The 21943-nt window shown below is 38.0% G+C and overlaps 3 protein-coding genes across 5 annotated transcripts in view; 2 read left to right on the forward strand and 1 right to left on the reverse strand.

Annotated features, from left to right (window-relative positions):
• The first annotated feature begins 1274 nt into the window (after nucleotides 1-1274).
• On the forward strand, nucleotides 1275-3733 carry mrto4 (MRT4 homolog, ribosome maturation factor). The gene is made up of 8 exons (XM_008408563.2): nucleotides 1275-1385; nucleotides 1611-1669; nucleotides 1760-1863; nucleotides 2553-2634; nucleotides 2721-2788; nucleotides 2879-3030; nucleotides 3270-3346; nucleotides 3429-3733. The coding sequence occupies exons 1-8, from the start codon at nucleotides 1358-1360 to the stop codon at nucleotides 3570-3572; spliced, it is 714 nt and encodes a 237-aa protein (XP_008406785.2). The 5' UTR covers nucleotides 1275-1357; the 3' UTR covers nucleotides 3573-3733.
• On the reverse strand, nucleotides 3667-8117 carry akr7a3 (aldo-keto reductase family 7, member A3 (aflatoxin aldehyde reductase)). Of its 2 annotated transcripts, none has more exons than XM_008408562.3 (7): nucleotides 7613-8113; nucleotides 6538-6725; nucleotides 6286-6390; nucleotides 5677-5773; nucleotides 4998-5097; nucleotides 4778-4907; nucleotides 3667-4062 (listed from the first exon to the last, which is right to left on the reverse strand). In XM_008408562.3, exons 1-7 carry the CDS (start codon nucleotides 7905-7907, stop codon nucleotides 3901-3903), a joined length of 1077 nt encoding a protein of 358 aa, XP_008406784.1. In that variant the 5' UTR covers nucleotides 7908-8113; the 3' UTR covers nucleotides 3667-3900. The 2 variants fall into 2 exon arrangements, 1 of the variants encoding a protein (XP_008406784.1); XR_014087556.1 differs by having other exon boundaries at nucleotides 3924-4062; nucleotides 4778-4926; nucleotides 7613-8117.
• A 224-nt stretch (nucleotides 8118-8341) lies between these two features.
• megf6b (multiple EGF-like-domains 6b) overlaps nucleotides 8342-21943 on the forward strand; it is a 65502-nt gene continuing 51900 nt past the window's right edge. The window contains exons 1-4 of one of the 2 annotated variants that reach the window (XM_008408564.3): nucleotides 8342-9967; nucleotides 12400-12534; nucleotides 13554-13663; nucleotides 21543-21647. In XM_008408564.3, the coding sequence (XP_008406786.1) occupies nucleotides 9876-9967; nucleotides 12400-12534; nucleotides 13554-13663; nucleotides 21543-21647 (442 nt within the window). In that variant the 5' untranslated portion in view covers nucleotides 8342-9875. The remainder of the gene's footprint in view (nucleotides 9968-12399; nucleotides 12535-13553; nucleotides 13664-21542; nucleotides 21648-21943) is intronic. The other variant, XM_081607022.1, reaches the window with a different exon arrangement.

The following is a 21943-nucleotide window of genomic DNA, read 5'->3' on the forward strand; positions in this document are numbered from 1 at the left end:
AAATAATGGAAATTTTATTAGTTTTCAAGGTGATGGCGTCAATATTTAAATTCAAAATAATATACATTCACAAATGAGACTTTCCCTATCGTCTCAAAATGGACTTCCCTATCGTCCCGATATTTGTGAGCAGCTTCCCTGTTCCTGTTGAGGAAGAGTTTCCAAACAGGAAGCTCTTCTTCAACAGGAACAGGGAAGCTTCGACACAGGGAAGTTCTTATTCACCTCTTCACACACTCCAGCAAGGTGCGATAGGGAATGTCTCATTTTTAAATGTATATTATTTTTGAATAATTGACATTTGCAAAAGTAGAATCCTTCCATTTTTGCTGTGTAGTGCTACTTCACAACTATTTCTGACTCATACTTCACTTTTTAAAATATAGTATCTTAGACGTAGATTCATCCAACTTCCATTTGTGTGTTGTCCCCACAATATAACACCACCACCATTATGTCCCACATGTAGCTCTTTGCATGTAGACCAAAACATAGCCAAAGCTGTAACTGTGCTTAACTAACACTTGTACATTTATTAAGTTTTTTTTTATTGTCTCCTAATTTTGGTAACTATACATGACATTTGTTGATCTATGATATAATATCCCAATTATGTCCCAAGATTTATTGGTCTAATTGAGAGAGTAAGAAACATTTATTTATTTCACTTAATATATATGTAAACACACACATACACAAAAGCCCATTAATAGAATTCAAAACATATGGAGTGTCATTTTCCAGTTGTTTAATTGTTATGCATTTTTTGATAATTACCAACAGTTTCATTTATCTTTCTTTTAAACGCTAATTTGTACAGTGATTTTTACTGGTACTGATTTTTATACTTTTTGAGTGTGGATAATTACAAAACTGAGAAAAAGCATAAATCTACACAAGTGTTATTTTAATATGAAAATTACATCGATACAGATTTTTTTCCCACATAGCCATCTCCGAGCAATGGATTTGAATAATTACGTTGTACACATCAAAGGACACCCACAAATAAAAAGTTAAAGTCTCAAAGTACACAATGTCGAACTAAGTTATTTGATAATGAATGTAATATCTTACACTTGCACCCTGATGATTGTGCCTCTCTTGTATCACATGGACTAGGTAAAACTCTTTAAAGAACAATAAGGGAAAATAACATATATAGCATAAATATTCTAGAATACATTTTTATTTTAAGTTTGTAAAATTAGAATATAAATTTACTCGTTTAAATACCCTAAAAATGCGTTTTACGAAGTGAAGCTGTGGTATTTTTAGTCAGGCGCCACATGGCCAGCCTTTCCAAACAGAAACATTTGGGGTCCATTTGCTTCACGTGTTCTGCTGTTCTGCCACCATGCCGAAGTCAAAGAGGGACAAGAAAAGTAAGGAAAATACATTTTACATGAAGATATTATTTAAATAGCTGTAGTCGGTTTGTTTTTTAAACATATTACTGATATGTAAGATTAATTACCGCTGAGATTATGCGCCCAGAAGCAGGATAACCTAGCTTCTTAACATCTTCACGCAGCATGGCGGTACTGCAGCTGATACAGATGTAAAATCGGTTTAAAAACTGATCTATTTCTCGTATTTTCCTCCAACAGTCTCATTAACAAAAACTGCCAAGAAGGGACTGGAATCCAAACAGAAGTTAATCGAGGAGGTGGGTATTTTTCAAAACCACAAATGTTATTCTCAGGTATTAGCTTCTCCTCTATGTTAAATAAATCGTCTCTCGGTCCTTTTTCTTTAGCTACGGAAATGTGTGGACACCTATAGAAACCTGTTCATATTCTCTGTGGAAAATATGAGGAATAACAAGTTGAAAGACATCAGGACAGCATGGAAACATAGCAGGTAATAATGACACATATATAATCGGTTTTTGACGGACTTTACAAATTAACGCAACAAAAGTTTAGTATGCTGTGTAAAAATTCTCACTCTTAGCAGCATTCATGACTTTAGTCTGACATTTTAAAGATCTCTTTATTAACATTTCCTCAGATTTTACATTTTATTTCATAAAATTAAGCAGCTTTTCATCCATTGTTTATTTTTGCTCCAAAGTTCACAGTAATATTTTCTTATTCAAGCCAGTTAATTCAAACCTTTAACATGCGCTTGAGATTCTTAGAAATGCCCAAATTTTGCATGTTTTTCAGTTTTAAAGGTGCTTGAAATTTGAATAAAGTGTTTGGAACTATTGTACATAAAAATTCACTTAAGAATTTACTTTAAATTGGTTTTGTTTAGTACTATGTTAATCTGCTTACTCGTTGAAACAATGAAAAAATATCAGAAATAGCAGTCTGACATAAAACAAGATGATTAACAAAGAACTTTTAGCTGAAATCAGAACATGCAGTTAATTAGCTGAAGTGTATTGATTGCATCTATATTGCAAGACTTGGCATATAACAAACATGTGATTGGTAATAATTGTTGCTACTGCCAGACTTTTTTTTTATTTCTTAAAATTTAACCCGACAGCTAACAATGTAGTTTCTTGTAAAATATGTTTTTTCTTGGTTTGTGTGCCACAGATTCTTCTTTGGCAAAAATAAAGTGATGATTGTTGCTTTGGGAAAAGGACAAACAGATGAATACAAAGATAATTTGCACAAGGTAAGAATAAATGGCTTTACAACTATTAATGCAATATTATTTTGACTCCTGCAGAGAATTTAACCTATTATGATTCCCATGCTTAGGTCAGCAAGTATTTGCGTGGAGAGGTGGGAGTACTTTTCACTAACAAAACAAAGGATGAAGTACAAGAGTAAGTACGAGTCTCCTGAAGTCTGCATTGTTCCAGTTCTTCTCTACAATCTGCTCATAGGATGGCTGCACGCTGGGCTTTGCTTTGCAGATATTTTAACCATTTCAAAGAGACGGACTACGCTCGCGCAGGCAACCAGGCACAGATGGACGTAACGCTGGAAGAAGGTCCTCTTGAACAGTTTCCTCACTCAATGGAGCCTCAACTGAGGCAGCTGGGACTTCCCACTGCTTTAAAGAAAGGTGAGAACATGAACAGCGGGGTAAACTTGGGGCAAAAGGCAGGGCAAGTTGCAATAAAAAATTCTTCACTTGTCACTAGATGTGTCAATAACAGTGGAAGTCCTTATAGGTTGGCTAATTTAGTTTTAATAGTACATTTGTGTTGTTGGTAGGTGGGTAGGCCAATGAACTCGGCACATTCATTCAAAGAGTTTGTCTGAAAACAGTACTTTTATGGACACATTTAATCTTTTTCACAGGAGTGGTAACGCTGCTCAAAGCCTACGATGTCTGTAAAGAAGGGGACGTTCTGACTCCTGAACAAGCTCGGCTTCTGGTGAGGTTTTTGACTTCAGGTGCGTCTGAAACCTTTTTTTTTCATAAGCTAAAACAATTTTATCTTCCTCTTGTGTTCACAGAAACTGTTTGCCATTGAGATGGCAGATTTTAAAGTGCAGATCAAGTGTATGTGGAACTCGGAGACAGGCGAGTTTGACAGTTTGGCTGGTGAGGAAGAGCCTGTGGAAGAAAAGGAGGATGAGGATGATGATGATGCAGAATAAAACTTCTGCAAAGATGGCTAACATTTAAAATCAGATGGACTTATTTGGAAACTTATCACACTTTTTTATTATAAAATTACTTCAAAACCGGAACTTGTGGTTTGCTGAATTTAATGTTTGTACAGAGTTGCTCAGTAAACACTGGACTGGTATCAAATCTTGCCATTTTGTGAAAATGCTTTTTACATTTATACAGCAGTGTTTTTACACCAACAGATTTGTAGCTGATTAGTTTAAAACACATGAACTTAAACTGATCTGTAGATTATTAATTTTAAAAAAAAATCATATTTTATTGGTATAGGCAAACTATTTGGTGCAAGTCTCTTCATCTGAAATAGTTGGGACACTCATGGGCTACAAGGTCCCAGGCCTCCTTGAAGGCTTGGACCACTGTCTGGTCCAGAGGACCTTCCTCAGCTGCAGCCAGGTTCTGCTGAAGTTGCTCCATGTTTGACATTCCAATGATGACTCCGTCTCCAAGATCACCCTGGATACAGTGTTCAGAGAGAGCAGTCAGCGTAGTTTGCAAAACAAGGCTGTGTACAGTCATGACAAGAGTTGTAACTTAGAGAATTGGCAGATATATTTTAGACAACTTTGTAAGTATGAACACCAGTTCACTTTAAATCTTGCCAAGAATTTCTACAGAACCTGCAAAAAACAGGTGGACTGAAAGATGGACAGTCTTGGGAGGTGAAATGATTAATAAAACAATGGATGGATAAATGGACACTATTTTTAGAGTGCTATAGAGAATAACATCTGAAAGTACAAATCTTTCCATTGTTATCTAAAAATTACTTCATACAGGCAGCATAGGACTCTGGTTTAAGGGGCAGATGTGCAACAGTGACATCTAGTGGTAGATTTCAAACAACCTGAAAATGTTTGCCTCAAAATCTTGTAGCAGTGAAGACGGCATAGTACAGTGGTCTGTTGCAACAAATCAGATCTGGAGCTTAGGTTTCCTTTTCTCCTGGTTTTTCTTACTGTAAAGACATGATCGCTGGAGTATCTCAGCCGACTGATGATTGAAATAATTTTTAAACCATAATTATATACTTATAGCTGTCAAGTTTTAAAAACTGGAGCTTATAGAATACAAAATGTATATACCACTGTGTTTACCAATCTTGTATGATAACACAAAAACCATAATTTAGAAACTGATGTTGCAGTTGGTATCCAAACTTGATATGTACCTTGAGTTGGGAGTGGTGGTACATCCAGCGCATAGCAGCAGAAGTCATGGTGGGTTTCTCAGAGCCGTACGCGCTCTCTAATGCCTTCAGAACCAACTCGATGGCCTGGAAATGGCTCAGCTTCCAGTATCTTAAACGGAGAACGGCAACTGTCATGGATGCAGATTACCACGGTTACCATTAACATGCAATAGCAGGACATTAGTTGCTGGTCTTTCACCTGTCTCTGTATGCTGCAGCCCAGTTGTTACCAAAGAATCGGCCAGCAGGCTGAGAGCCGTCTTTGTCCTGATAGTGGTACTTCCCTGTCAGGAGACCGCCTGAAGACGAGGAGCCACATCAGCACTCAGACATGTCCAGGTGACAACAGAAATACAGAAAATGTCCTATATAAGTAAATTCCTAGATGCTTACAATTTACTTCTGTTCAGAACTTCAGTAAATCTATAAATATGCCAAAATGAAATGTCACAATGTTTTTAATGCAGAAAATGTATACATAAAATTATTAGGTGATTCAAAAGTTGGATAAACTTTGAAACCCCTTTTTTCTTTTGCAAACAAAATAAGGTTTCAAAGATCAGGAATTGTGCTTTAAATAAGGTTACTCAATCTAGAGTTGACATGCTTAAATGTTCATGATTTTTAATATAGCTCAAAGTTGGTCCAGAACCCCAAAATGTTTCAGTTTCATAATTTGTGAAATTTCAGTGGAATATAAATGTTTAATGTTCAAATGGTAAGAGTGCAATAACTTATTTTTTTTTTAAATCTAGAAATTGGTGTCTGGAAAAGTAGTTTTTAAACATTAAACTTGCAGGAATTCTTTGAATAAGAGGGAAAATTTTTACTTTTTACATTCTTCAACTATTAATAAGATTAATCACAAAAGAAAGTACCTGCGAGAGGATTGTATGCATAAAACTTCATTCCATAGTATCTCAGGCATGGCAGCAGTTCTGTCTCCACCTGTCTTGTTGTAGCGTTGTACATTCCCTGAGAAGTTGTGAGTTTCAATAACCAAACAAGCAACAAGCAGGTGAAATACTAAACTAGAAAAGGCTTCACTGCTTCTTCTAGATTTAGACAAGAATATTGAATGACTACACACTATGTTTTATTGGGTTTTCATGTGATAGAAAGTAGCACAGAGTTGTTAAATAGAAGGACACATTTTTTTTGGACAAAAATCCTAAGAACTTAGCTTGTCTTTTGGTTCAGCTCACTTTATTATGAAATCTTAAAATAAAATCCAGCTCAAGGAACTACCTTACCACTATGAAAGTTCCTTTTGATTTTTCATTTATTCCCAGCCTTTAACTGACCACATCTTCAGATTTTTGTTCCCAACATTCAGCAAATTTGAGAAACATAACACATATTTGTGATTAGGGATAATTTTGGTGAAATATCTATATTCAAATCTTTCCTTACCTGCAGATTCCTTAATTACTTGCTCAAAACTTACTTTGTTTTACGGCTGTTTAGGAATAAAAATGCTGAAATACCTGATAAACAGTGGGAACAATCCAGCTGTTGTGTTTGCAGATGCACGCAATTTCAGCAACTTCCCAAGACGCGTAGTTTGACAGTCCAAGCTCTTTGAATTTACCCTGTTGGTGATACATTAAATCACACTTTAATGTTCTCTAAAATATAAGAAAACAGCATCTAAAGTTTAAAGAAGCAGCTTGCTAAGTGCTGTATTTGCACACCAAGCTAATTTTCAACTAAACACTGAAGTTCCCAAGTAAGCTCACCTCTTTGTGGAGCTCATTGCAAGCCCTGAGAGTTTCCACGATGGGGTTTTGATGATCAGGAGCATGAAGGTAAAAGAGGTCCACGCAGTCAGTCTTCAGTCTCTTCAGGGAGGTTTCAAGCTGTGAGCGGACGCTCTCCGGCTTCAGGGTTTTCCCGTCCCACGGGTTTGCCTTGGTTGCTATGCTTACTGTGGGGAAATGAAATGTTATGTTATTTAATTATCTTAACACACTTCCAACAACGCATCATGATATAGACAACATAAGCTAGCTTGCTATGTTAGTTATTAACCAAGATTGGTGCCAACATGCTTCATTGGTTTGATCCTTTTGACACAATGGGATTTACTGGACTGTCAAGGTCTCCATGACAGTCTCTCTTCGCAGATAACTGAATGTGCCTCTTTGAGGTTTGTGTTGATTCGATGCATGGTTAATGTTGGTAGTAACAAACATTCCTGTAACCACCTTTTGATACAAAGGGATGATGGCGTCACATTTTCTTTAAAAGTAACCATCAGTGACAAAAGACGAGGAATTTTAAGCATCCTAACCTTTAAAGCAAAAATTCAGCTATTCTATTTCAGTCAAGGGACAAGGGTGTAAGAAAATGGATGGATGTATATTTCAGTCAGAATAACTGAGAGGCTCCAGCTGCCATGTACTTATTATCCTCCTTGTTTGGATAACCTAAATAAATTACAAAACCGTGTCAACTTAGTGAACTTAAGTAAACTATAAACTCCACAGACTGAACAAGGCCAGAGGTTAATCAATGAACTCTGAATTTAAGGTCAACTAAGAATATGTTGCTGCCATCTTGTGGTCAAAAATAAAAACTGCTATTTTTTTTCTGCAAACGTAAAAAAAACAACAATTAAGTGTTTCAAGACTTTTACACCATTATACCTTTTACCTCTGAATGAGTACTTAACAAAATCTAGCATGCTGTATTCGTCGAACAGTGCTGGGAAAACTTACGAACCAACAACTTATTTTCTCACTCCAGGAGGAACTCTGTAGTTTCATTAGTTAAAAGCTCAGTTTTTAAAAGCTATGGATGCGTTCAATCTACCTGTTTTGGGAAGGTCCATGCCTCCTATGATGGCCTCCGACTTCCCATCCACGTACATGGAGGCTGTGTCCACCTGCTTGTGCCCCCTGTCCAGAAAAGCCTTCACCATCTCCCGGCTCTGCTCGGCGTCCGCTCGTCCCCCGAACGCCATGGTTCCCAGTAAAGTAACTGGCCGTTTAACTGGGGACGAAGACATGTTTCTGCAGGATGCAAGCCGAGGCAAGTGTACGAGGACGGTTTTTATGTTGTTGGTGTGTCTGGCTGTGCAGAGTCCGCCTCTTATCACCCACACCATGCTACAGTACAGCAGCTAGCGTGTGACTAAGGGCAAAGGTTGGATAAAAAGGGAGCGTCTTAAAGTTACTTAGTCGGTACAAAACGCAAACTATTCCGTGTGAGATTTTACCACCTGGCTATATCAAGGTTACAACTAAAGCGGAGCAAGGTTCATTTTATGACCACTTCCTGTGGTACAGACTCATGTAAATATTTGTTCGACTCTCCCTTTTTATCTGTGGTGGTCGCAGCGCAGGTAGATGTAGTTCATATATTTGAACACAGGGCGGCAGCAAATCATCATCCAAACAAGGCAACTCTTAATTTAACAGTTTAATCACAATAAAATAAATATTCTTAAAAAATGTGAAATAAAATTTTTATTTACATTTTTAGATATACATGATACAATCCTAGCATGTTGTTTATTACATTACCTAATTAATACATACATATGCAACTCAACTATGACAGCTCTGATATATAAAGTAATATGATTTATAGATAATGAAAACTTTTTTGTTGTTTCTCAAAGAATCTGAATATTGTAAAATACATCTATAAAATTTAGATGTAAATGTTAAGACTATTGCATCAATGTGCCATGGCTGCATGTATCCGTGATGCTTTTGCACCTTTTCATACAACATGTTTTCTTTCTACTAAACTTTCCATTACCAGACACTCAGTGTCTGGTCAGCCCCTTTAGCATTGACCTTTTGTGGGCTATCCTTCTGGTGGGATGTCGATGACTTTCTGCTGAACATGTGTGAAGTCAGTAGTCATCTCTATGCTTGGGATTTTCAGTCCGATACTGATTTGTTTAGATGCGCTGTGTCCTGAAATAATTAGCCTTTTATTTGCAAGTTTGAGCCACGTGGGTCATGCGTGACTTATATCTTATTTGTCTATTTAAATTTTAAGCATTCATTTCTTGTTTGGCGACGGGTCGACCCTGATTCTTGTCTGGCAGGAGTGATTCCAGAAATGAAAATAAACAAGTCCACCTGATTGTCATTAGTCTAGTTCAACTAACTGAAGCACATGTCTGAGATGAGCTGATATGTCTGGAAGCTAATTAAAACAGCATGCTGTGGTAAAGCACAGCATGCTGATTTAATGCTGCTCTGACCCGGGACTCTTCCGGGTCATGAACACATATGAGGGCAATGCAGACTTTGTTTGGAGAACAGCGGTGCTCAGATAGGGCTCCTGAACCTTTGGCTGCTCCATCAGCTGTTTTACCCCGCAGAGCAGAGCGACCGCTTCAGACGCTAACCTGCTGCAGCCGAATACATCCTCTCCTGCTTTGGGGTAATAGCGGCAGGATCCCACCCAACCTGCTCGCCTTTATTTCAGAGGTTCTGCCAGTGCGCGCAACATCCTTGGTTAGTTTTACGCGCACAATCTACGAACAAATGAGTGCTTTCTTTTTTTCTTTTTTTTTTTTTACTAACTTCCCCGATGAGCAGGAAATATATGTTTTAAAATGAAGCAAAAACAAAAAAAATTATATTGTAATAACTTCTAATTTTGCTTCCAATTACATCCTCAGTCTCCCACATGCGCGCTTCACCGGCGGCTTTCAGAAAGTTTGAATAAAATGTGGCTCTCGCCGCGCCGCCCTCTCCCAACAGCCCACCGCACCTCAGCTATCACTCAATGGGTGGAAAGCGCACAACCAGCCTGTGGGAGGTTTTTGTCCCTCATTTCCACATCTGCAGAGACGAGTCGTTGGCTCGAGCTGCAGTTTTCCAGTCTGTGCCAAACACCGGCCGCGAGAAGGAGGAGGAGGACACACTTTGATGACTCATGGATTTCCTGCACGGACGAACATTTATGCACAGTTGAAGTTTCTCTAACTGGATATTTTTCATACATTAATGGTGCTCTTTTATGTAATTCCAAGACGATGAAATATGTTTTTGAGTGAGATGTGAATTGTTTTTCTACATTTTAAGCTAAAAAGAAACTCACGAAGAAGAAAATGGACATCTTCATTTTTTCTTTTTATTTAATATTTATTAAAGAGGCTCAATCACTCAGTTACGCCATTGCAAGCAATCTCCAACCTCACATGTAAGTAAATGGTGGTTTTATTTACGCAACACGATGTTTTATTCGTCTCCAACAAAAAGTTAAGTTGTTAAGCAGATTAACTAATTGCTTAAAATATTGTTGAGTTTGGAGGATAGGTTCACCTACCTGTTGCAAAACAGCAATACAAGGTCCTTGTCTGTTTTAGTAACTAGATTTATGTCCAGAAACTATTTGGAAGAAAGCAAGTTTTTTTTGCTTATCTTAAAAATACTAAATTCTAAATTGAAATTCAAGCCTTTTTAATTTGGTCGTAAATGAATGATATACTGAGGCATAAAATGACATAAACTAGCAAAGAGAAATTAGCTCATTTGAATATATTCTGACAAATGACCTGTCACTGTGATGTCACTGGCCATAAATGGTGAGAATCGGACTCCCGCACCATAAGAAATGCGGAAAGAAAAACAATACTTAATCTTTCTGAGAGGTGAACAGAAACAGCGCCTCCTACAGTCACTACGCAGAAGTCAAAATTATTAGCTTGTCAGAAAAAAATATTTTATAACATTATTGAACATCGCTATAGTGGCACAAACTAGTTTAATTTTTTAAACGTGAAAAGAAAATTAAGACAAATCTGCAGATTTTCTTTCTTATTGAAAAAAAAAGTTTCACTTTACAAAATAGCATTTTAAACCAAAAATCAGATAATGAAACTAACATTTAAGTTCTTTGGAGCTCTTTCATCTACCAACCTGTGCTATTTGCATGCATTTCCTCTTTAATATTTATGACTTACATAAATATTAAGTCACAATCTTCATGCAATCTAAAACTATCAGACTCAGTTTATTTTTAAGACAGTCAAATAAAGACAGTCTGTTGTAACAGGTAGTTTCAACCACACAAGTGCTTCAGTTATGGCAGAACAATACTTTTTTTCATTATGGTTTCATATATGCAGCTGCAGGTGATGGTGATTGTTAGTTGCGGTTTTTGATCGCGGGTAAATCCCTCACAGTGATTATGTTGCCTTTGAGATGAGGTTGCCAGAGATAGCAACCTCATAACAGCTGGTTGCTATCTCTGGATTCCTGCTGATCTCCAAACATGTCAGTCCTTCTAGCTTCTTGTAGAGCTTTTTTCTTTTTTTAAAGAACATTTTAAAGATCACATTGCAGTTTTTATGACTGAACTACCCTTACAGCTGATCCAGACAGGCTATCTATGTGTTGGAAAAATGCTACATCAAACTAGAAGTCTCCCCGGAAGGAGAGTATGTTGCCTAATTTATCTGTCTGATGATGACATTCAGCCTCATAACCACAAGTAAAAACATCTAGACTACAAAAATGTATTACATTAATACATTTTGTATTAATGACCGACATAATGACTGGCATAAAGTGATGCATAATAGTGAAACCAAAAGTTAAGAAGATAAAGTTGCAGTAAAGCCAATTTAAATCAATAAAAAAAAAAATCTAAAAATTGTGGTGTTTAAATCATATTCAGCTCTGTTGAAATGTGTATCGCTGCTATTACAGCTGCAACATGTTAGAGGAAATTCTTTGCTAGCTTTGCCAAATTTAGCAGCTGAAGTGTTTGCCCATTCTTCTTTTTTCAGTCAAATTAAATGAAACATATCTCTGAAGCTCAATTTTTTTTTTTTTGACACAACTGGATTTATTTCAGTTGTGTCAAACTGATGGCCCAGATCTTTGACTGGGCCATTCTGAGACAAGAATGTGTACTGATCTAACCCACCCACTGTGGGCCTGAATATGTTTTCTGTTGCTTGTCTAAACCAGCTTCAATATTGTTTCATTGTTGTTTTACCTCTATTACTTAATAAAAAATTGCCCTTTGTTTAGCTTCATCCATCTTCGTATCAGTTTCCCTGCTCTTGTGGGAAAAAAAACAAAACTTCTTCTCAAGATGTTGACGCTTCCACCATATTTCATGTTTGAAAAGGTGTTCTCAGATACCAGACACTTTTTTATTTTGCATCCACAAGTTAAATTTCAGTCTCCCTTTATTAGAACACCTTCTTCATTAGGGATTGAATATAAAAGCAAGCCACACTGCTCAGATTTATTAGTAAAAATAAAACAGAATTTTATTCCCACTTCACAATTATGCACTCTGTGTTTTATTGCATAAAATCTAATTATGGTTGTAGGGAAAAACTCTGGGCTTTTCTATTCGGAGACCTTCCGAATAAGGAATTCCCCTTAAGCCTTCAAAGGAATTCCAAGAGATCCGACTGAACGCAGGTAATGACTTCCCAGGCATCACTCTATCAACAATTGGAAACATGCCTGACACGAGCCTTGCCCGTCTATCTTTTCTCGCAACCCTTCCTGAAGCGTTCATAAATTTACTCTCGCTGATGTCTGTACATCTGCAAAAACACAACAGGGCCATCTTGACGTGTTGAGCATTTTCTCTGCTGTTTTTCATTCCAGGCCCAACGTGTGCATGGAGAGGGAGGTGACGCTCGTTGCCCGGAGGCAGCCATGTGTGCAGGCCTTCACACGAATGGTTAAAGTGTGGAAGCAAGGCTGCGCGGGCCAGCCGTGGTGCATGGGATACGAGCGGAGGTGAGTAATGCAGCTCATTTGCAGTGTATCTCCTCCTCCCTTTCATCACTCAGATGCTTTTAGTCTGCTTTTAAACACTCCCATCATCTCCTGCAGGGGATGTCGTGTATTACAGATAGAGCCCTGGCAGGGGAGAAACATTCATTCATGAGCTTTGCATGGTCACGTGATTCACGCTACTAGAATATTTTATCCAGGAGGTCTTGGTGTTTAATCCGAAACAGGATGACATGTGGCTTCCTGATTTCCTTCTTCCGCTTTGACCCTGCTGTAAAGTGAAGTGCAAGATGAATGCTACCTCTTCAGAGGCTCTACCTGCTACTTAACTCTCTTGTCTTTGCTGCTTGCATTCCTCTAAGTATGAGCATTTCCTTCTGAGGTTTAGGTGGGTTCCCCCTGATCCATTTCTTGGCATTATTTACCTCTTCCACAAAGTAAAAAGCTCCTTTGATGGCAGCCAGGGCAACAATTATGCGCTGTAAACGAAATGTATAATGTGAGCAAAGCAATGAGAGGGTCGCCAAAGTACAGGGACAGCCTCCATCCACGACTACCTTAACATTAAAAGCCTGGGAAGTCTTGGTTTACTTCACACGTGTGCTTCAAAGATCCGGTTTTCTATTGAGAGATCTCACAGAACATTGTGGGTTATGATTAAAACTGACAGTCTTTGGAAAAACTTCACAAATTTTTATGTGTACTTTGTTAGTACACATAAAAATAGAAATAATTGCTATAATTGTGCATTTCTGAATTCATATGTTGTTTCTAATATTATGTTAAGTGTGTCAGTCAGGTTCTTTATTTCCTGTGTCTTTCACTTAATTACACATAATTATAGCTCAATTTCTTTTTTGTTGAAGGTGCAAATTGCTATTGACATATGGTGTGAACTTCATGTTAATAGCCCCATATCACTATCACACATATCAAAACACACTATCAGTATTTTTACCAGCTTTTTTTTGTTGCACATTTTTATATAAAAGTTCTTAATTGAATATTTCTCATGTTTACAGGACGGCGTATTACACAGCATATCGGCAAGTTTACAAACAAGATTACCAAACGGTACACAAATGCTGTCCTGGATGGTCTCAGCTTAACGGCGAGGCAGGATGTCTCTATCGTAAGTATTAACACAGACTACTTCTGCCTTGCATTTCTAAATGATTTAATAATTCAGAATCTCAACATTAATAGAGATCTTTTGAGAAAAAAAATGTCTACCAAATGTCAAAGAGAGTCACTTTGCCCATGCAGACTGCAGAGCAGATGTTGACAGTTAGTGGCGTAGATTTCTTGAGTTGTGGCACTCCACATCATTTCACATGCTGGAATGAAATATCTAATTGTTGACAGAGTTCAGGTGTTGACATTTGTTCACAAGTTGGATTAGTCTTGTGGGGTCTAGTTCTCTATTAATAAGGAAGGAAAAACAGATCAATCCTGTCATGGCAACCTTTAGTTTACAATAGAAAAAGCTGGATTAACCAAATGAGCAATTAATTCATTAGCAAAGTTACTTATGCTTAGTGGTCACATAGGAGAATGATAAGCAACAAAGTTTTAACAACTCATGTTATTCCGTCTTTCCACCAAAAATATAAAAGTCCAGGTAAGACTAATTACCAACCAATAAACAGGAAAAAATTTAAATTCTCTACCTATAAAGAAATCAAATTAACGTTCAAAAATCAGAATAGTTTTCTAACCTTTTAGCTTTAGAGATCACTTCAATATTTTTTCTTTCCCAATAAAAGTACAGATAAGTTAGTCATTCAGTGTAACAATTCAATCAGTCAACTCGGTCAATGTATAGTTGTCAATTTTGAAATAGTTAATTAACAAATAGTTTGTGGAATGAAAGGACTGAATGGATTGGAGGCCCCTCTTTTTTTAAAGAAGCTTATCAGTTGTCCAAGCAACGCATAAAGCAACATCAACATGATGTCTCTCCACAACGTCCTGGGCTTCAGTCCGAGTCACAAAATGATGGCGAGACCTTTCTCCTTCTGGAACGGCGCCGGCTCACTCAGATATCGGCAGTGCAAAAAAAACAGCTTGTATGTAGAGCGTTAACCGACCATGCAGGTATGTGGACATCAGTATAAGACCCTGCAATTGCTTCTTTCTCAGTGTAAACTGCATTAGCGTTTAATGAACCATAAACTCACACAAATAAAGAACTTAACAATCAGACATTACTTCACCATTCATTTCACATAGCTACAGAGCTACACATCATACTGTTTTATTTTTCTTTGTATTGAAGAAACCAGTTGCTGAATTCATATGATGAGAATAAAGAATAAACTTAAATCAATCTTACTTTGTTGAAGGTTCTAGTAGTTTAAATATGGATCTCAGTTAATTTCAGCCAATTTAAAGTATCCCAATGAATTCACAACTAACATTTATATTGGGGTAAATCTTAAATACAAAAATGCCAACTGGTTATACGATTACATAAAACATTTTGGAAAATATAACACAATTACGAAAATATATGAGTCCTTTTTATTCGTACTTGCAGTGCTGGAAAATACTTAAATTTCAGTCTGTGTTGAAACCCTGATTGCAGCTCTGGGAATTATTTCTGGTGGTCACACTTCAGCTTCCAGCAGCTCCTCTCCTTATGTACAAGCTTTGTTTCACACTGCCGAAACATAGAAGGCTCTTTTGATGGGACTTTATAACCAGTGATCCAGATCGGACAGCCTGCATACCATGAACCGACTCTTGGCAAAGCTTTCCTGTAAACAGTTTGTCCCTCGGCTTTTAGGCAGGAAACTTCTCATAATTTTGATCTTGTGTCTGCAACTGACTTGTGGGTTGTTACTAGCCGTACACTCCCAGAACAGGCAAGCCACTCATTGGGGTATCTCTCTAAGGGAAGGTTGATGGGCTTGGAAGTTGGAAAAAAATTCTCCTGGATTTTTCTCTCATCATACATCCTATTATTCTCTCTATCAATGAGCTCTTTGTTTCTGAGGACAAAGTTATGGTATTAAATTATACAGTGAAGCAACGGTTTGGTCTCCAAAGAGTCTGGTTTGTTTTAAAACACTCTAATAGAAATGCATTAAAGGGACATTCCTCCCTGCTGCTCATTGCCTATACTTAAACTAGACAATGCCTGCTCTCTTCAGTGTGAAGCATGGCTTTTATCTCAGTAACCAAAGATGGTGGCAGCACTTTCAGATAGGATGAACTAATCACCCTTTTCTCTGAGCCATTGAACCTGGATAAAAGGAGGCTCACACCACAGGCCTCCCACTCCTGCACACTTTGCTACGTGCTATCCGTACTGTTCCTCAGTCAGCACAATGCAATCAGTGTGGCTGTTTTTCAGCAGGACCTCCAGGATCCAAAAGGAGGAAAATCCGTTTCACTTTAGCAAATCCTCTGTAAACGCCCAAATGGGAGGAATGGGATGCTTTTTGTTGACACAGTGATTTAAAGTCTGGTCCTTTAAAAACTTATTTTTTCTGATTTTCTTTCTTTAATTTATGTATGTGGGTGTGTGTTACCAAAATAATAGGGCTAAGGTAATTAAGATAATGAGGACTGCTTATTTAGGGAGAAATAAAGGTGTGACCATCAACCCTCTCAGATCACTCTTTACATTATACTGAACAGTACTTGTAAAAAAAAAAATTCTTATATTTAATGACATTACACTCACAAAGGTTAATGGATATTTTTGAATTTTTGTGTGATAAACCAACATGAAGTGATGCATTATTGTGAAGTGAAAGTAGCTCATAGTTTGCACATCTACAGATGGCAGTACTCTATTCTTTGAAAAATGTGTCTCTGTCCATCAGATTGGAACAGTTTTTTGGGGTACCACCAAAAAGGTTTGGAGATTCTCCCACCTGAGCTGTGAATCTCAGCAGCTCCTCCAGAGTTACTGTGGGCCTCTTGGCTCCTTCTGTATTTAATGGTCTCCTTGCCCAGCCTATCAGTTTAAGTGAACAGCTGATGTTATCCAGAAAGCCTCTGAAGCCTTCATAGCACAGATTTGCGGGAAGGTTAAAGTGTGTACAGATGGCCTCCATTTACTATTTATTTGACTTTAAAAGCCAGTTGATGCCACCCGATTTTGCTAAGTGGTGTTGGAGTAAAAAGGGGTAAATAGAAATTACCTCTCTTTACCATATTTATCAGAATTTCATGTGGAAAAATCCTAAGTGTGTAATTTCCCTATCAGTTCACAAATCTTTTCTGGTCAGTCACATAAAATCCCAATGAACACTTTGAAGTGTTTTATTATGGTGTGATAAAATGTGAAGTTCAGGCAATATGATTACTTGTGCAAGGCAGCCTACATATAAATTGTTTTTTTATTATTATTTTATGTTAAATCCACAAGTTGCAAAGAAGCCAATGCCGTCTTACAGTCTGTGGTCTCAGTTGTTGTGAGGCTGGGCATTTTTGGAAACCAGCTTTAATTAGTCACACATTTAAAGAAGGGATACATAGCAAACATCTGGCTGCTTTCTTGCTTCATTGATTTAATTTGTCCTTCTCCTCCATCTTGTAGTTGCAGGCCACTTTCATTTCACCACAAAAGTTTTGTTTTTTTCCATTTGCACATGTGTTCAGAGTTTTGGGGCGGTTTGCAAATACCTTTAGATTATATTCCAGGTTCTTATATAAAGTGCTACTGAAGTTTTAAAACTGCACATCCCATCTTGTAATTCTTTTTTTTTAAACACAAAGTCCAGTGTGTGGTATGGGGAGTCAGAATGTAGTGTTGGAAGTTACAATAGAGGTGTCCTTTGTGTGTTTTTGAAAGGGCTCCAATTTGCTCAATATCTTGTTTTTCTCCAGGTTAAGGGCCCTTGACTTTGTGATGGAGACTTCCTCCACTTAGGCAATTTAAGGGCCAATCAATCAGCCAGTTAAACCTTTTTTTTTCTTAGCATGCAGTTGAGGAATGGTTGAGGATGGCCAGGGCACTGAAAGCAAGCAGTCACGCTGATTGAATGAAACAATAAGCTTTGTGATGGAGGCTTAGGGGCACAGACAATGGCTTCTCCAGTTTTGTCATCCTCGTTAACCACTGAAAAGGAACCAACCTTTTGTGATAAAACTGGCAAAGGTAGCTAAATATGAAATGGGCCCAGGAGCCAGAAAAGCAGGAAGTGGTCCTCTCTGTGTCCATGGGTGGTCTTTTTGTCTGTCTCCATGCATGTATGGACTACATGGTGCATAACTGAGGACAAACAACTTGAATATAATCAGAGAAACTGACCAATAGCACTAGACCCTAAATAAGACAGCATGCAAAGTACATTACTCAATATTTCATGTGCTGTAATGAGTAATTTGTAGTGTATTTGTCTCCATTTCTCACAGCTAAGCTGCTATCAAATGTGACTTTTTAGAGCATCTTGGAATCCACTCAGAAGCATTATCAGCGGGAGGAGCCTGTCTATCAAATAAAAAAGATTCAATAATCTGTAAAGAAAGTGTGTGGCCTGAAGCATCAGGACATTGTTAGCTAGTTCCAGTTGTGGATGAATGCTGTTTTATTGAGGTAATGAAGGCAAAGAAGGCTGATTGTTTGAAAAAGATGCCTGTTATGTCTATCAAAATCATGGTTCAATTTCTTTTATCAATAGAATATTGATCAAATTTAGAAGACGACTACATTCATGCACAGGTACCAACGAGGAAAAGTGCCTGCAAGATGTAGAGTGTGATACTTTAAAGACTGTTGTTAGATTTGGGGTTTGGCCCCAAGCTGAGCCCTTCCTGTAGGTCTTTGTACCTGTGAATTGTCTATAAATGTCTTCTCCTGTAGGGTCACACTTAGAGGCTTTGGGCGAACGACCTCTGCTCAGCTGTTTCTCTTCCTTTTGTGGATGCTGTTAATCCACTCAAAGGAGGTGTCTTTGTAACACAGTGTCCACGGGAACAGACGAGAGTGGGTTTTATGGTATGCTGCATCCCACATTAAGGATTTGTTTCAGTGAAGATTAGGTAGCAGATGGGGCTTGAGTAGGGGGGCTGTCCAAAAATGCCCTGGTTAGCAGCCAACAATCTCTTGTGTCTTGAGTGGGGGAACTCGCATTCCCCTGGTTGTCGCTTTGTCATGCTGCCTGCAGTGACTCTGAGAGACTTCTGACCTTTTACTGTGGAGCTGCGTATGTTTTTTTCCACTTAAAGCTTTTTAGGAATGTCTCATTAGTTTGATCTCTCACAGCTGGGTGTAGCATTGTTCTAAAATATTTGGATCATGTTGAAACTACGCAAGTTAACCTGACCGCTCGGGGGCTTTTATTTCGTCTTGTCTATCATCGATTACTTTCACCCTATTAAAATTCCCCCACATTGTATAATCAGTGGAAAACTAAACTGATATATTAGGTACTTTTATAGCTGCTTAGTCCTTGTGGAAGGGAAATGATCAGGGATGGATTTGCAATGTGGTTAAGTTGTTGCTCCTGATGGAGGCAGGTTTATGTTAACAAATGTAACAAAAATACATTTTTATTGAGGACTTTTTATTTGAAATTAGGTTTTAAAATGACTGTAAAAGACACTGAAAACAAATCAATATTGTTTGGATTTAGGGTTTATAGAGCCGTGCAATTATATAAAATGTGAAACTTTTTTATATTTTACTAAAACCTTTATGGATTTAATTAGGCATTTATCATAATAAAATAGACTTGCACACAGTGGTTCAAAAAATTTCCAATGGAAGAGAGAGACCTGTGTTTATCAGTTTTCAATGTGATCTGATCGTATTTGAAATTCTGCTCAATTGGCAATAAAATATTAGTCTCATCGGGTCCATTTCATGTAACTTTTTCTGTAGCTGCTTGTTCCACATTTGGACAGATCAGTGGACACATTGAGTCTTCTGCAATCAGGATGTAGCCTGAAGGGATTGATTAAATACTGAGTTTTTATTCTGTCTGTGAAAATGTCACTGAGTTTATTCAAAGAGAACTTAGAAACCTGATGCCTTCCCTCAGCCCATACAAGGCCAGTAAAATGGAGTTAGAACAGGCAGTGCCCAGTAAAATGATTACCCATCCTGCATCTGTTTAGAGTTTATGAACAGAAATACATCTGGCAGGTGAGGGTTATTTAAGGTGACTTTCTATCAACTCTATAAGTATCATCAAAGAACAGATTTCCATCCTCACTCCCAATAAATAAATCGACTTTGCCACTTCTTTCCTATAAATGTTCACAGGTGGGAACAGCAAGGATGGGATGGAAGAGATGCAGCATAAATCCTCCCTGTCTATGCAGGCAGACTCAAGAACAAATGTATTATGCAAACAGGCTGTCATGTCTAATGGAGTTATAAAGATTTATGAAATGGGAAAGTATAAGACCCCTGAGGAAAAGTCACATAGCGCCCTTATCTGCCTTAGAGTCTTTAAATTTCCCATTTAAATCAACATGGATAACCCTTGGAGATTTATGGAGACAGGTTCCCTTGTTCCATGAGACGGATGGATGAGCTGTACGAACCCTGCAGCAGTAAGATTTTTACCATGTAACTCACTCAGTCACGGTTGTAGTTAATCAGTCCTTGTGGTGATGACTGATTACACTGATTTGTAACAAACGACAAGAATGTGGTAATAAATGTAGGCACATAGGGATTTATTTGAACCACTCATGTTTTCACAGTGGAGTCGTAATACAATGTCTTTAATTATTTATAAAAACAAGAAAGTTTGAAACTACTGAGAAGTTTTTAGATCCAAGTCAAAATTATGCATATATTCTCAAATATATGCATATGCTCGAGCTAAGATTTGTTTCAATCACCCTGAAGTCGCAGACAATCCGAACACTTTTTGTAGACATAAACTAGCTTCAGACATAATTCTGGCTTTTAATTTGACCCATCATCAGAAATACTGGACTTCTTTCAAATTGGCTGGTTTCTTTGGACAGACTGTTTTTAAACAAAGTCCAGAATTTTTTGAGACATAAATCAATAAGGTTGCAGTCTGGGCCATGCCAGAGGCTTAGTGTCTGGTATATCCATAGAGTCCGCTCTCTTGTGCATTTCAGATCATTCCACATTATTCTACCCACATTATGCAGTTCACCAGCACCTCTGGCAGTGAAACACACCCTCAACATGATGCTACCACCATCATGCTACCTCCATGGTTCAGGTTTAAAAGGATCACTTTTCTTCCTCAAAACATGCTTCTTGCCATTCCGACCGAATCAGAGGCATAAAGCTTTTCTCCAGAAGGCATTTTGCTTCTCAATGTGGGCAGCTGAACATTTCAGAGGTGCTTAAATGTCAGTTTTAAAGCAGGTGCTACTCTCCCACCCATGCAGTCTTTGGTTATGTAAAACCTGACTGATTACAGCAACACCGGTGTTCTTGCAGTTTCCAGTTCATGGCAGGCTTGAACCTTGGAGGTTTTCTAGGCTTTCCGTGAACATCTAACCAATTTCCTTTTATCTGAAAGTGACAACTTGGATCAATTTGGTACAGGTGGATGTTTTAACAAGACAACAATTCATGTATAATTTCACATATTGACAATTTGTGGGCCATGTTTAAAATGAATAAACTCAGCTTAATCTTAACTACAGATTTATTTTGTTTTTAAAAGGACATTTATTTATATATATTTTAAGAATGTATGAATGTTTTTGACCTTGGCTGAATAAAGAAGACAGCGACTGTAAGCAGGTTTTAAGCTGTTACAGTCAATCGTGTCTAAATCTGATCGTTTTAAATGCTAACAAACCTCTTAGTGGGGCAGAGGTCTGCTTTTACCCTAAAAGCCAAGAGGTGAATTCTTTCTACATTGGTTAGTGTGAACAGAAAAGAGTCCAAGTTTCTCCTAAGACAGGAATTAACAAGCTGATAAGCCTCTGTTAGAAAGCGGTCAGCGTTTGAAGGCGCAGATGTCGGCGTCTCATGAAAACAGCCAGGTGTCTTCGCTTCACTCAAGCATTTCTCTCTCCTCTTGCGCCTCGTCTGTCCACACGGGCTCACGCAGCGATGTGCAGCTATGGAGTCTGCTTCAATGGGGGCCAGTGTCGGGAAGGACCCAACCAACTCTGTGAATGTCCTGCAGGATTCAATGGGCCAAGCTGTCAATACGGTAAGTAGACATTCATATTCAGAGCTCATGCTGCCTCTTCATTTTGTAGTTTATAACCACACACTTCAGAGTGTTTTGTGACAGACCAACTCAAAGTTGCAGAGAAGCAGAATTTTTAGAACTTTAGAGCGCTCTGGTTATCCATTGTCCACAACAGAAAGTGTACGGAACACCTTCACATCCAACAAAACATGATACAATCAGCTAATATGACAGATTGGCATCAAGAGCTTTAACCAGAGAAACATTCAAGAGCTCCTTGATAACCCTGGAGGAGCTGCAGACATCCACAGCTC

This window comes from Poecilia reticulata, chromosome 5 (genome assembly GCF_904066995.2).
Source record: "Poecilia reticulata chromosome 5, P_reticulata-male-v2, whole genome shotgun sequence".
In the NCBI taxonomy this organism is placed as follows: Eukaryota; Metazoa; Chordata; class Actinopteri; order Cyprinodontiformes; family Poeciliidae; genus Poecilia; species Poecilia reticulata.

Coding starts and splice junctions, on each gene's coding strand:
- mrto4 (XM_008408563.2), top strand. CDS start 1,358: ATGCCGAAGTCAAAGAGGGACAAGAAAA. Junction 1,386..1,610: donor GTCAAAGAGGGACAAGAAAA/GTAAGGAAAATA, acceptor TTCCTCCAACAG/TCTCATTAACAAAAACTGCC. Junction 1,864..2,552: donor ACAGCATGGAAACATAGCAG/GTAATAATGACA, acceptor TGTGTGCCACAG/ATTCTTCTTTGGCAAAAATA.
- akr7a3 (XM_008408562.3), bottom strand. CDS start 7,907: ATGGTGTGGGTGATAAGAGGCGGACTCTGCACAGCCAGACACACCAAC. Junction 6,726..7,612: donor CATGGACCTTCCCAAAACAG/GTAGATTGAACG, acceptor ATTTCCCCACAG/TAAGCATAGCAACCAAGGCA. Junction 5,774..6,285: donor TTGTTCCCACTGTTTATCAG/GTATTTCAGCAT, acceptor ACAACTTCTCAG/GGAATGTACAACGCTACAAC.